Raw genomic sequence first — 14,562 nt, 5'->3', positions numbered from 1 at the left:
ACAGCAAAGTATCTTAAAGATACAGTTTCTACACCAGCATGTCTATCAGAGATATCCACATCTGTGATATTAGGTGAAAAGGTAGTAAATCCTTTCTGTGTAATTTGCCATTGAGTAGAATTAATATAATTACCTAACTATATTTACTCCTCTTTTTTTTCAAATAAAATAGTTTTTTTTTTTAGAAGAAATTATGTAAGAAAAAGGAGAAGATACACTTTATTGATTTTACAGAAAGTGATATGGAGGTGAATGGAAGCAGTGTGGTCTATGATGACCCTGGGCACAGTGTGGAGACTCCTAGTTCTATTACTTCATCCACTTCAAACTACTGCCTGGATTTGAACCTTCAAGATAATGTTGTGTCAATGAGGAAGCCTCACTTATCTAGGTGAGAGTCTGGCAACATTTGGTCATGGGTGTGAGTGTAGGAGAGACTAATTGCTTTTCTATACATACCGGTTCATGCTTGATTATTATAATTTATTGAAACATCAAAGCAGTTGAGTAGTACAATGTCATGAATATAATACACTGTAATACAAATTTGGCAATAAAAGATAACAGTACAGTACATGTACAGTATATATTTTACATAATGTAGTGAATGCAGAATTATTTTACAACAGATATGCATAATGACGAAGAATGATACAGTAAACTGTCTCTAGTTTCCTGAATGGTACTTGACAGAGTGGCTATGATTGTATCAAATTATACTCTAACAGTTAAAATAATGGATGTTTTTGCTCATATTTGGTATGCTGTATTTATTTGTAAATGTAATTATCTCAATTTTAATTCTTTCACCCAAATATTTTTTCTACTGTACAGTAGTGTGGTATGTACTGTACCTGTAGTTTGAAATATATAGGCAGAAGACTGATTTCTTCAAGGTGATAAAAGATTAGATTTAGATACTGTATCTGCTTGTATCTATTACAAACAGTATGAACAATTATTAGAAATAATTCATCAACTTTTTATGGCCATTTTCCCTGGGTTAACCACGATTACCAGAATTGGATGTCCTGCCTTTCTAATTATCTGATTATTAGAGACCAATTTCTTTGTAGAGATAAAATTTTATTATGTTTGAATAATCTTACTTATCATTTTAAAGTACAGAACATGACAATGGCTCATTGTACATGCAACAAGAATTGCTTTAAATGCATTTACAGCAAAGGCAGTAAATATACCAAGTAATATTTTATCAAAGATAAGTTGCTTGGAGTAGCAACAGTAGTATAATGTCATTACTTTATTACTTGCTTTGATTATACCAGAATTCTCAGCTTGTTATTGTAGTAATATATTGATCTTCTAATTATTGCCAGATACTTGACAGACTTTATCTGTTAATTTTGAGTTTAAAACTTTACTGATTATTGCACTCATCATTGCTCTTTTACTTCAAACAGCAGGTTTTTTTTTTAGCTGTGTTTCCAATATTGTTTGAATTATACTTTATTACAGTAGACGGAGCAGCATTAACAGTGACGTGGTTGATAGCAAAAGCTCAACAGTGAGTCCTTCTTTAGGAGAGACACAGTACGCTACAACAGTTTCTGCTGCACTGAGTGCCAGTGCTCAACTGTCACTCTCCAGGGAGGCACTAGGGGGAGCTACTGCTGTTATGGCTGAGGAAGTGCTACAGGTGATGCTATCATTGTTTCATTTGTTTTATAAGGTTTAGTTATTAATTTGTGCATGTTCGTATTATTATGAAGATAATTTTATCGGGAATGTTCAATATTTTCACATCTAAGTATATACCAGTACAGGTATATTTGTTTGCATTTTTCCTGAGAATATAATCCTAATATAGTGTAATGCACGCAATATCAAAGGCATTTCGTCTTATTGACTCTCCTCCTTTAGTTGATAATCTCTCTTCTCTTTCTCTTCGCCGCAATGTTGCTTCACTCTCTCTCATTTACAGGTACTTTAACGGGCAATGTTTGGTGAATTTGGCATCCTGTTTACCGCCGGCAAGGCCGTGGGCTCGTAACACTCGTCTTGCCAGCGGTGCCCACCGTTTCTGTGTGGATGTCAGTCACACTAGAATAACCCGTTATAGTACATCCTTCTTTCCTCACACAGCCAAACTGTGGAATGCTCTGCCATCTTCCGTGTTTCCATACTTATACAATCTGCCTCACTTTAAAAAGCTGGTTTTCCGGCATCTTCGTGGTGTAGATTAATACAGTATTGTATAACCTTTTTCTTTTCTATTTTTAATTTCTTTCTGTTCTTATTTTTATGCCCCTCTGCCCTATTGTGGGGAAGGTATTACATCACAAGTAATGTGGGAATTATTGAAAATATTTTGAGTAAATTGGATACATTTGAATGCTTCCCAGAGATTTTGTAGTGAGAGTGAAGCATACTTTAAAGTTTGTTAAGAAGATGAGCATTGCTTCCCAGTGAAAGTAGAACTGCATTATGGAGGTCATATGTCACCATGATAGCTAGATATTTTCTTGGAAGGGTTATTTTTTTTTTTATTATAGTAGAGGAGACAAAAAGAAGAGTAAAGTAAGTTTGGTGAAGGATAATGCAGGATGTACAGTAAGTGGGCCTTGAGTCAGCTTCTGTTTGCAGATGACATTGTTCTAGTTGGTGATTTGGAAGAAAAGTTAAAGAGTTTAGTGAATGAGTTAGGAAGTGTGTGTGTGTGTTATCTGGTGGAGCTATTCTATAATTTAAAGAAATAAGACAATATTTGAAAGGCAATTGAGAGATCCAATTTTAATTTGTCATTGTAGCTACAGGGTATTAGCAAGGGATGTAGGAAAATTTCTAAAAAATGACACTAACAAATTAACTAAGAATTGAGTGGCTAACAAAAATATATTAATACTGTATGTACTTAGAGATAGGATGAGTATAAGCTGTTAATAACCTAAATGTATGATGATTACAGGGGAAATCACTGAGATAACCGGTTATTTCCTCATCACAGACCTTCATGGTTAAAACATTGAACTGTTATTAATACGACTAATAGAATGACACTAGAAAAAATAGCAATGTACCGTAAGAATGTTTTCCTACTGTATTTATAACATTAGAGTCAAAGTATGTACAGTATGTGTGTGTGTGTGTGTGTGTGTGTGTGTGTGTGTGTGTGTGTGTGTATGGAAAGGTTGACAGGGTTGAAGTGTGAGAAGTCTAAGTCATGCTGGCTGAAACTGTACTGTGTGTTAAAGCATTTTTTCTTTGGGCTCCCCAAGATTTGAACATTTCAGATTGATAGTTCATGTACTGTACTTTATGTAATATATTGTGCATGTGTAACTTTGCTATAAAACAGTATTCTTAGAGTGGTAGGTCTATGTAACAGTCTACCAGCCCAAGTTGTGGAATCATGAACAGTACTGGGCTTCAAAATATCCTTTGACAAAATAAATCAAGAACAATGGAGAGATCCAATACAGGCCACTGGCCTCCTTTCCTCAGTAGGGCCACCTCTAGTGGGTGGCCATTAGGTAAAGAAGGTAAATGATGAATTATTATATTAGTATTTACCCTTTGTGGATCATCGTAGTGTTTACTAGAAAACATTTGACTACAGGTATTATAAATAAATATTAATTTAAAGCGATAGACATTGCTGTTATTTTCATTGGCAACAGTTTACTGAAATATTTTAATTATTTTCATTGCAGGCTCTGCGAGGTCATGGTGGAAGACAATCTCAGGCAAGATCAGGCTGGCAGCAAGAAGGAACCCCTAGTTTGGACAATGAAGATACACTTATTAAACAAAGACTTAAGTAGGTTGTCATGTCACCTGAATTTGTTTATAATAGGATGCAATATGATACAGGGTGTTTTAGTTTGTGATGCATAGAAGGGAAATTTGTAGACACGAGGTTTCTAATGTACTGATTATCTGTGGTTGGTGTAGTGATGTGTTTACTGTACCATAGAGACAATATTTACCTTGAAGACCTTTTTATATGCCTGGGAAGTATATACAGTATAGAACAGTGAACCCTCGAAGATCCGGACTAAAAGACCTGTCCGAAAAAGCCGATTATCCGTATCTTCCGGCGAATGTACTAAATGTATAAAAACTATAAATAATGATATTAAAAAAATAAATAAATACGGTACTGTATTTTACGGTATATAAGACGCACTCCCCATTTTAGCAGGGGGTATTTAGGAAAACTTTTGTGTGTATTTTCCTCCTGTATTGCCAAACCAGTAAATAAAAGCCAAATGAAAGTTTAACACAGTTGCCATTTGCATGCACTCCCTGCTTCATCACAGCAACAAAGACCAGCAGGGATGCTACCTCTGTCGATTCCCTTGCAATGCTCCCCACCCCTATACTCTGCACCCTCCTCCCTGCTCCCTCACTGAGCCAGCTAACTCGTGTGCAAAGAAATGCATATTCCCTTTATGTGTTTGCTCTTAGGACAATTATTCGTTTTACTTTTTTCACAATTTGTATTTAGGATGGTGTGTGCATGTAACTGAGTAAAAATAAATGAAGAAAGTTATGTATGTACAGTATATCTATCCAAAAATACAAGTTAAAAAACAACCATAACACCTCACAGCTTGGCCCAGTAGCCTGGTGGTTATAGTCATGAGTCTAACCTGGATGCGATGTCATGATTAATCATTATTAATCACTGTTATATCAGTAAACACTAATAATAACAGTGACATATGGCAGGGAGCGAGGAGAGTTACAGCAGCAGATGACACACTAACTCGCGGTCACTCACTCCTCTTCTCGTTCCCTTTGCCAGGCGTATGATCGAAATATGTATGGGAGAAATATATATCTTGTAGTTTAATTTGAAAATGGTAATGGACACAGTGATAAACAAATTATATAAACCATGCATTTACCTACTACTGTATAACATAATAAGAAACATTGTATCATCACTAGCGTGAATTAAATAATATTCCCACAAACAACAATTGATAGTTCTGTTTAAGTTTCCTGCCTTCTTGGGCACCTGTGTTCCACACGCTGACATCTTAATTACACGGACCAAATATGATCTTTTGAGAATGCTTCTTAGGGAGGCTTCTTAGCCCCCGGAACCCCCAAATTTTGTCCGAATCTTCCGAAATCCAGATTTGCCGTGTCCAAATCTTTGAGGGTTCGGTGTAATTATTAAATTACAGTGCTTTATATCCATTTGTCCTTTCATTCAACTATTTGTCTGCCCTACAGTTAAATTTAGGTTTTGCTCAAACTATCTTTTATTGTTGTGTTAATTTATATTCATGTAAATATAACTGCCTCCAATTTACAGTCCATTTTAATTTTTGAGAAATGTTTAGAGAAATGTCATGTCAGCTCACAAGTATTCACATAATTTTTTCTTGTTCACTTTTTTTTAAATATTCTTTTAATACTTATTGTGGGTCATGCAAAGATACCTATTGTCATTTTACATTGCACAGTATTCACATATTTATTAAAAAAAAATACCTTTGTGATCTTTGTTATACAGTACTTCATTTTGGAGATAAGAGGGCTTTTTTCTTATAATTTCAGTGCCCTGTGGGGATCCCATGAAACTGCCCTCTTGTGCCAACTCCTTGACTCAGGTGGTTTGTCATCATCTTGGGCAGAAGTGATCCTTCCCATTGTTCACACAGTCACAGACATTATCCGTCCCGACGTCAAGAATGATAGTGACGACATGGATATACGACAGTGAGTTCCTTCCCATTACTGGAAATGTGGACCTGTCGATTATTTGAAGATAGTCCTTCGTTTATTTCAGAAAAAAGAGTTAAAAATGCAGGAAATAAAAAAAGTGTTATGTTTTGTAAAGTTAAAGTAGAATGATTGACCATAAGAATAGTTATTTACTGTGTATCTGTTATCTGTACAGTACCTCTCTCCCTTATTTGCCTGACATAGTTAAAGAAGTACAGTACTTGATGTAGATGATTGTGTTTGTGGTATCTCTTAGTGTTAAATTGTGAATGGAGGGGTTAATGATGTAAATTGTTAATGCAAGCAAGTGTGTTTTAGTATATAGAACTAAATGAAACTACGTATAGCGGAGTTTGTACACAAAACATGTAATACAGTAAAAGAAAGTTTTAATTACTTTTTATATTTTGTGTTAAGATCAGAGTTGTTGTACAGCACTAAGTATTCTTTACATGTAACCATACAAGTTAGCAGCTTTTACATGTACAATGTATTTTATTTTCCAGATATATACAGTTTAAGAAAGTGCCAGGAGGCACCAGGAGTGAATGTGAAATTCTAAATGGAGCCGTTTGCACAAAGAATGTTGCTGACAAATCCATGGCTGTACGACTCACCGATCCACAGATCCTGTTAGTAGCTTCCACCATAGACTATCAACGGGGCAATGACAACAAGCTCTTAGCTCTTGATAATCTTTTACTACAGGTAATGTTTGCCCCATGAACAAGGGTTGTGGGCGTGAGCAGCAGATACTAATAGATAATTGACTTTACTTGGTTGAAATAGTACAGTAGCCATATGAGGCGTTGCCTATAAGACGGGCGACCGTGTGAATTTGTTTTCTGATTCATGTTTTAGGTCTTATTTTGTTGTGCTTGAGTAATATTTCACGAATATGCATGAGTAAAATGTATAATGTTCCATAGTGAAGCCTGAGCACTAATGGTAATAACTACCTGTCCTATTAAGAAATAATAAAATATTTTATGAGATACAGTAATTATGAAACAGTAATCATAATAATAAAACAATATATATAAGTTTATAGACAATTATCATACAAAACTGTGCATGTTATGGTATGTAGCACCCTGCTTGGCTGATGTTTCATTTGGCTTTGCATAGCATTTTTAGAAGAAGCCTTGGTATCACTGGCTAGAAGAGTGCATTCCTATATTTCTCCTCTCCACATGATAGAGCATAGGTTTGGTGACACAAAATCATAGAATTATTTTTTCACTAAAATGGCTCGGTCTCCGTTCTTAGAGGCAATGCCTCGTATTAAAAAGAACACACCATTAGCTGATGAACAGCAGTTTTGAGATTGTCATAGATATTTTGGGGAATTATTTATATAAGCTGACTATAAGATATAAATATGAAGATGTTTCTAGTGAAGAAAATTAGTGTTCAAGGGTTTAAAGGGAAAAATAATGATCAACTTTATTTTATATTACCCTGTAGTTATCTTGTCAGGTAATTGCCTTACTAAAGGTTATTCCATGGCTTTTGATGTTATGTTTTCAGGAAGCAGACTACCTCAAGAATGTCGTAGCAAAGATTGTCTCCTACAAACCAGATATTATCTTGGTTGAGAAGAGTGTTGCTTTCCTGGCCCGAGAATTCCTGCAGGTGAGATTATTCATACAGGTGTCAGGTCAGGCAAACTATATGTGCAAGTAAGATTATTGTTTTATATAAAAAAGAAAACATAACAATATTTAACTTTTTGTTTTAAAACATGAACAAAGATATAGACAGATCGATCATTTTAAATAGATTTGATGTACAGTACTTACCCCTGTACAGTACTTACCCCTGTACAGGAATACCCTGGTTATCACAAAGGATGCATTCCTAAAAGTCATTGTGAATAATATATTTGCAAATATCAGGGCAATTTTTCCTTTAAGAATCATTGTAATGGGGGGAGGGGGGATGCATTCCCAGCCGGCAAGTTTCACCACGTTTTTCGATATACACTCAATATACACAATAAGGGACCAAGGTCACTTGTATACTGTACCAGTAAATGTGATTAATAAATAAAAATAATACTAGTAAATAATAAAAAATGCTGCATTGCCTGGTGGAAATAATTTCTACATTCGGGACACGGGAGACAGGATTGACTGAGACCTCCGACATCATTCCCTTCCTCCCACTCTTGCAATGTTTGTGTAAATCCCGCGGACTCAAGAAATGTTTACTCTCTTTTTTTTTGACCTTATGATGATCATGTTCAGTATTATTTATTTTTTTGCACATTTTGTATGAGCAGTTGTGTGTGCATATAACAAAGTAAAAAAAAAAGATCTAAGAAAATTACATACATCCAACCAAAATTATGAGTTAAAAAATAGCAATGACGCAGCTTGGCCTGCAGGGGGAGAGCTAGGGGGATGTAGCTACAGGCACCGTCTAACATGGCCAAATACCAAATGCACACATACATTCACTTCACACACATACACACCCGTGCTCTTCATTTATCTTTTTTCATAGTAACATGCCACGTCCATAGATGTTATTTTTTCTAATTTGCTTTGTGAATAAGTGGGATATGCTTTGGAAATATCGAAAAAGGTTGTTAAAATATCAATTGCGAAAAAGCGGGGATACAAATAGCAAGGTATTCCTGTACAATTAAGACTGACACTTGTACAAGTACTAATAAGATATGATTACAGTATCCTTTACTGATTCATTAGTCTGTCAAACCAACTCAGATTTTAAGTTATGCTTCTGGAATTCATTTAGTTTCTACTGGTGTCACTTTATATCCTTGAACCTCATAGTATTATTTTAGTGGTTGTTTTGTTATTGTCTTTTTATAACATTAATGGTAATAAAGGTGGAAGTTCTTGTGATTCACATGCAGTCTGCAGTGATCATGATATGTAGGAGACCAGTGTCACTACAGTTTTTTATTCATATACAGTAATATAATATAATACAGTGATATCTCCATTAACCAGAACAATTGGTGCAGATGACTTCCGGGAATGAGAGATTTCCGAGTGATGAGACGACTATCTCCAAGCCGAAAAATCCCTCGTCCCCAGAATTTTTCCGGATACCAGAATTTTCTCAGAATTTTCCAGAATGATGCATTATTTCATCCGGTAAAGCCAGAAAGAAATCCCCCATTCCCAGAATTTTCCGGATACCGGAAACTTTGTCTTGGAATTTCCGGAAAATGACCCTGATTTTCATCTCTCAATCCCGGAATTTTTCGGGCCACGTGAAATTGTTCTCAGAATTTTTCAGTAAATGTGCCCTCGGAATATTGTTCCGAAAGCCTGAATTTTCAAGAAAATTGCGGCTTTGGGAACAATTTTCCTAGAAAATTTCATTTCCGGCTATCGGAGAGCTCCGTTTAAGAGGGATTCTGGCTAACGGAGATAGTGTATTACCGTACTACTCGGAGACATATTACAGTACAATTATTAGATTTTTTAGTTCCATTTAGAGAGAATAAAATCTCACAGTGAGCTAACTATGAATTTTACTTGTGATATTGAACTTGCTTTATTTAATTATTTGTATCAAACCTCACTAAGTCTTTTCCTTTTGATTTCTTGAGGATTATAATAGCATCATTTTAATATCTCTCTATACTACCTCCCACTACCCATTTCAGTGTTTATTTTCAGTCATTAAGAACATGGCAGATGGTTCACAGAAGACAATTATAGAACAGTACTTTTCATGGTGTGGAGCTGAATATCTAGAGGCCTAAATTGTGAATAAAGTGAATGTAGGATGCACTATGGGACAATTGTGTTTGGCCAAGAGAGCTATTGTATTTTTTATATTTAAGGTTAATAATTGTGCAGTAACATCATCTGGCCACACACTAGAGTCAATATAATCTTCTTTCACATCAACACACAGGGTGCCACCTCCTCCACTGACTTATTTCCATTCCTTGACTCAATCCAACTCATGCAAGGTTCTTCTGTCATTACCTTCCTGAGTAAATCATCTTCATCAACCTCCCAGTCATCATACAGGCCATGTTCCTAACCATTATCAGGTGACAGAACACTACTGTACTTAGTGATTCATTCATAGATTATATAATACAAAATATGATATTGAATAGTAATATCTCTGTTAGCCAGAATCCCACTTAACTAGAACTCTCTCATAGCCGGAAGTGAAATTTTCTTGGAAAATCGTACCCGAAGCTGGAAAATTCTGACTTGGAAAAATTTTCTGATGGCCACATTTTCTGGAAAATTCCAAGAAAATTTTCCCGGTACAGTACCTGGAAAATTCCGGGGATTGGAGATTTTTTCCGGCTTTGAGGGATGAAATAATGCATCATCCTGAAAAAGTCTGAGAAAATTCCGGTACCCGGAAACATTCTGGGGATGGGGGATTTCTTCCCGGGATCAAGAGATGATGTACTGTAATGCGCAATTTCTGGAACTTCCGAGAAAATTTTCCCATTACCTGTAACATTCCGGGGATGGGGGATTTTTTCCGGCCTTGAGAGAGTCTTATCATAACTCGGAAATCTCTGATTCCTGGAAGTGCTCTGCATCAACTGTTCCGGCTAACAGAGATATCACTTAAATTTTAGTTTAATGAATTTATGAGGTTGAAAATTCATCACAGATTCATTTAAAATGTGGCTACTTAAATCAGAGCATTTTTATTACGCTTTTGTGTCGTTTTTAGTCTTGTGTATTAATTCTTTTAATTCCATTACTCTGCAGGCTCATGGTATCACACTGGTCATGAATGTGAAGCCTTCTGTAATGGAAAGAGTTGCAAGATGTACACAAGCTGAATTGGTGTCTTCCATAGATGCACAGATAACCAGACCCATGCTGGGAATGTGTCACAACTTTTATGTGAGGTCATATGCTTTTCAAGGGAAAAACAAATTAAAAACCTTAATGTTCTTTGATGGCTGTGCAACTCACTTGGGCTGCACTGTGATCCTCCGAGGTGCCACTAATGCCGAGCTGAAGCGAGTAAAGAAAATTATGTACTTCATGATATATGCTGTATATAACTGGAAACTTGAAAGGTCATTTTTAATGGATGAGTTTATCTTAATACCTCCTCTTCCATCTGAAAGTTTTGACCTAGAGGACCAGGTATTTGAGGATGAACACAGAAGGAATGGTAAAACAGGGAAAATTGACCAGGAACAAACTACAGGAAAAGATTTGATTGAAGTTGGAGATGGAATTAAGAATGATCCTTTTACAAATAATGACTTGGTAATTTCAGCACAGATTCTGGAAAATACCAGAAATCAATCTGTCAAAGAGTGTGTGCAAAAGGATTCTGTAAACTCTTCAGGTGAAACACCCGTGCCAATGACTGGGACTGCAGACAAGGCAAAGTTATCTCAAACAATCAGTGATTTCAGTGACCCATTACACTCGTACCTTAACTCAGGTGTATCTCCTCAAGAAGGTCCCATTGAACCTACGCATCACTCCCTCTCTTTAACAGAGTTACCATTCTCCAATAGTTTCAGAAAATCCCTTGATGAAACTCTTTTCTCATGTTCTCCATATTTGAAGTACAGTGTTCCATATCTTGAATCTGAAGTTGGGAGAAACTGCATATTACGCAGATACTTCCAAAAGAACTTATATTTTTCTGTACAGTTGGAAAAAGATAATTTTATGCGACGTCCACGCTTCTCAGAGATGGAAACAAAAGAACATAAGGATGAGAATCAGAATGTTGAAATAAGGTCTCCTCATGAATTCACTAAACTTAAACTAACTAAAGAAGCCAATGACAAAGATTTCCGAGCAATTTTAGCAGATTTTAGAGCTCGAGGTGGACAGATGAAAAACACATGCAAGTGTGAGGGGTCTGTCGGAGAGTTAAAGGACCAGAGGCTCACACATATGGGCATATCCCTGGAAAGATCAGAATCTCATGGACAAGTAATTGTTGAAGGACTTTACATGGATAGTACAGGTGAGCCTTTAATACTAGACGGACAAGTGTTTGTTGTTTGTTCTATGCATACAAAATAAACTTTATGCTTTTCTTATAAACTTTTATATGATGTTGCATGTCTGTCTGCTAATAAATCAATCTGGTAATCTTATAGTAGCTGTGAAATTTTAGTATTTTAAATAATACTGTATATGAAACAAAAAAATTTCTTATAATTTTGTATGGATATTCTCTATTTATTTGTATTTTTTTATTCAACTTTGAAGGATTTTTTTCTTCTAATATATACAGGGGGCAAATTCAGGGGTCAGGTTCTCAAAATGTCCACGAATTGCCAAATCCGCAGATAACATTTAGAGGGGGGTACATTTATACTTGTGTACAAAGAAATGTATATTCCCTTTATGTGTTTGCCCTTAAGACAATTATTTCCTTTACCTGTATTGTAAATATATGTGTGTGTGTGTAGACACATACACAAAACACATACAAATAAATAATAATGGAAAAATACTCTCACAAATAATCAGAAACAAATTTATTAAAAATGTAACAGTCTACCCTCAAGTCTGTACTTTAATACTTTATTAATAAAGCACAGACTTAAGGGTAGAATGACATTTTTAATAATTTTTTCTAATTATTTGTGAGAGTAATTTTCCGGTATTACAGTATCTATTTGTGTGTGTGTGTCTACACACACACACACACATATTTACAATACAGGTAAAGGAAATCAATGTCTCTAGAACAAATCGCTCTCTGTCCAAGCAGCAAAAATGCTGGCAACTTTAAAATTACCCACAGACATTCTTGGGTACATCCAGGGTGTCATCCCTGAATAATAGAGGACCGCAAACTTTGGGGGGCTGTAAACTGTAGTAGCTTAACTTTCGGGATTTTATTGCTAGTTTCTCTTGTTTCCTATAAAAGTTACTTAGTAATTTACAGCTTGTCACAAAAAATTATACTTTTGGTGAGTTAAGAAAGTCTCAAGTAGAGTTTTAAGATCAACTTCATTTCCAGGATCTGATATGATTTTAATGTAATGTTATATTTTAATGGTCATTTATAAAATACCTTTAGGTCATTGGCACAATCATCTCTGTGGTGTTAGTCAAGTTGGTGCCTTTATTTTTCTCTTCATGGTCCTTTTCATCAACTACCGGTATATCTGCACTAAAACATTACACATGGTGTGATAAATTATCTTGATATTTACACTTTCCTTTTATTGACCACTTCCTTTCTCAACTCTTTAGTTTTTGTTTCACATGTTTGTGCCTTATGCCTTCCCTTCCTTCGTTCCTTCTACTTTCTTTGTTGTGTGCTTATGAAAGCAACCCTCACACCTGTACTGGTTTTTTGGCCTTAGCAACTCTTATCTGTCATATGTTCTTGCTTCTCAGTTCAAACCAGTGGCAGCTTATTTTGTTTGAGCATGTCTCTCAAACCACAACTAACCCTCTAGTGTCATAAATAGCTGTAAAATGTTGATGTTGAAAAAGAGGTTATAAAAAGCCACCACCGTCAACTTCTCCTTTACTAAAGCCAATGGGTTTGGAACCCAGAGAACCCTAAATTAAGATGGCTCGGGCTAACCCAAAGATCAATCAACCCTTCCATAGTAATCCTGGTCCTTGAAAAAAGGTGTGTTAAGTGTAGGGGTGCTCATAAAGTTAGTTCCTGACTACTCTGCCCTGTAGCAGTGAAGTAAACCTCTTGTTGTGGAGGTGTGTCACACTGCTTGGAATTTCTTTCCTCCTCCTACCTTTTTTTTATAGCTGGTTTCTGATGTGAGACACTCTTGTAAGCATCAGGTTGGACATGAAGGATTGATTCTGAAAGTCCATTTTATGAGGACCCTGGAAAGAGTAACTCGGGTCCCACCTGTCTTCTTGGATTGTCTTTATAGGTGAGCATGTGCTATGACCAAGTGACGAGTGGGCTGTGTACTAACTCTCTAACTTTCTGACCCATTACCTTCCAGCTTGTTCTCAGGCCCTGTTGTAAGGGCTGGGGGTGCTGCAGGAGAGTTGGTTGGTCATTGGATTTTTTTTTTTTTCTGGGGATTAGCCCACCTGGGCACAGGTCACTGAGCCACATCGGGCTAGGGGGCGAAAATTTAATAATAATAATAATAATAATAATAATAATAATAATAATAATAATAATAATAATAATAATAATAATAATAATAATAATAAAGAACCATAAAGAAATACAAAAAAAAAGAAATCATGAGTGAAAAACAATATATGTATGTTGTGTTGTCAAAGTAAGAGAAACAATTGAGACCCTGCAATTGTGTTTAAATTAGGCAGAAAGTCAAATCAGCAACCTGGGACTTGGTCACAATTTTTGTGATGCCATATGGCAGCAGGGTCTAGACCCAGCCATCATAGTTCAGTGTTTCTGAGGATTTGGCAGGCACAGAAATTGGTTGCTCTTTATGTTGTATTATAAAATATTGCATTTTGATGTATTTGAGAATTTATGTGCATATTTCTGTATATTCCTCTTTTTTTTGTTCACTGTTACTGTAGGGTTCAACAACAATAAGCAAGCAGCGAATAACCTTTGGAGTGGACAGAGCGGTTTGATGCTTACTTCTGATGGACGAGTTGATGCTCTTCACCCCTTCAACCACCAGCGATTATCACTTCTTTTCTCTAGCTACTCTCAGTCCTCTGAATCACCTCCTGCTTTCTGTGTTAATCCATGGTAAGACATTATTATTACGTATTATTAGTATTATTATTTTTATTATTGTTATTTTTATTATTATTATTATTATTATTATTATTATTATTATTATTATTATTATTATTATTATTATTATTATTATTATTATTATTATTATTATTATTATTTAATTTTTGCATCCTAATATAGAAATCTGAACTTTTATTCTTT

The 14,562-nt window shown here is 35.5% G+C and overlaps 1 protein-coding gene across 2 annotated transcripts in view; it reads left to right on the top strand.

Moving 5' to 3' along the window:
• The window catches only part of LOC121859837 (1-phosphatidylinositol 3-phosphate 5-kinase-like), an 85,864-nt gene that overhangs the window by 22,791 nt on the left and 48,511 nt on the right, over positions 1-14,562 (top strand). For both annotated transcript variants that reach the window (XM_042356799.1, XM_042356798.1), the window contains exons 9-16: positions 235-391; positions 1,480-1,660; positions 3,675-3,781; positions 5,536-5,697; positions 6,210-6,411; positions 7,234-7,338; positions 10,434-11,664; positions 14,193-14,370. In XM_042356799.1, the coding sequence (XP_042212733.1) occupies positions 235-391; positions 1,480-1,660; positions 3,675-3,781; positions 5,536-5,697; positions 6,210-6,411; positions 7,234-7,338; positions 10,434-11,664; positions 14,193-14,370 (2,323 nt within the window). The remainder of the gene's footprint in view (positions 1-234; positions 392-1,479; positions 1,661-3,674; positions 3,782-5,535; positions 5,698-6,209; positions 6,412-7,233; positions 7,339-10,433; positions 11,665-14,192; positions 14,371-14,562) is intronic.

The sequence above is a fragment of the Homarus americanus genome, unplaced genomic scaffold, assembly GCF_018991925.1.
Source record: "Homarus americanus isolate GMGI-L3 unplaced genomic scaffold, GMGI_Hamer_2.0 scaffold29703, whole genome shotgun sequence".
NCBI lineage: Eukaryota > Metazoa > Arthropoda > Malacostraca > Decapoda > Nephropidae > Homarus > Homarus americanus.
Note: the sequence above shows the minus strand (reverse complement) of the source record. Positions and strands in the feature narration are given on the sequence as shown.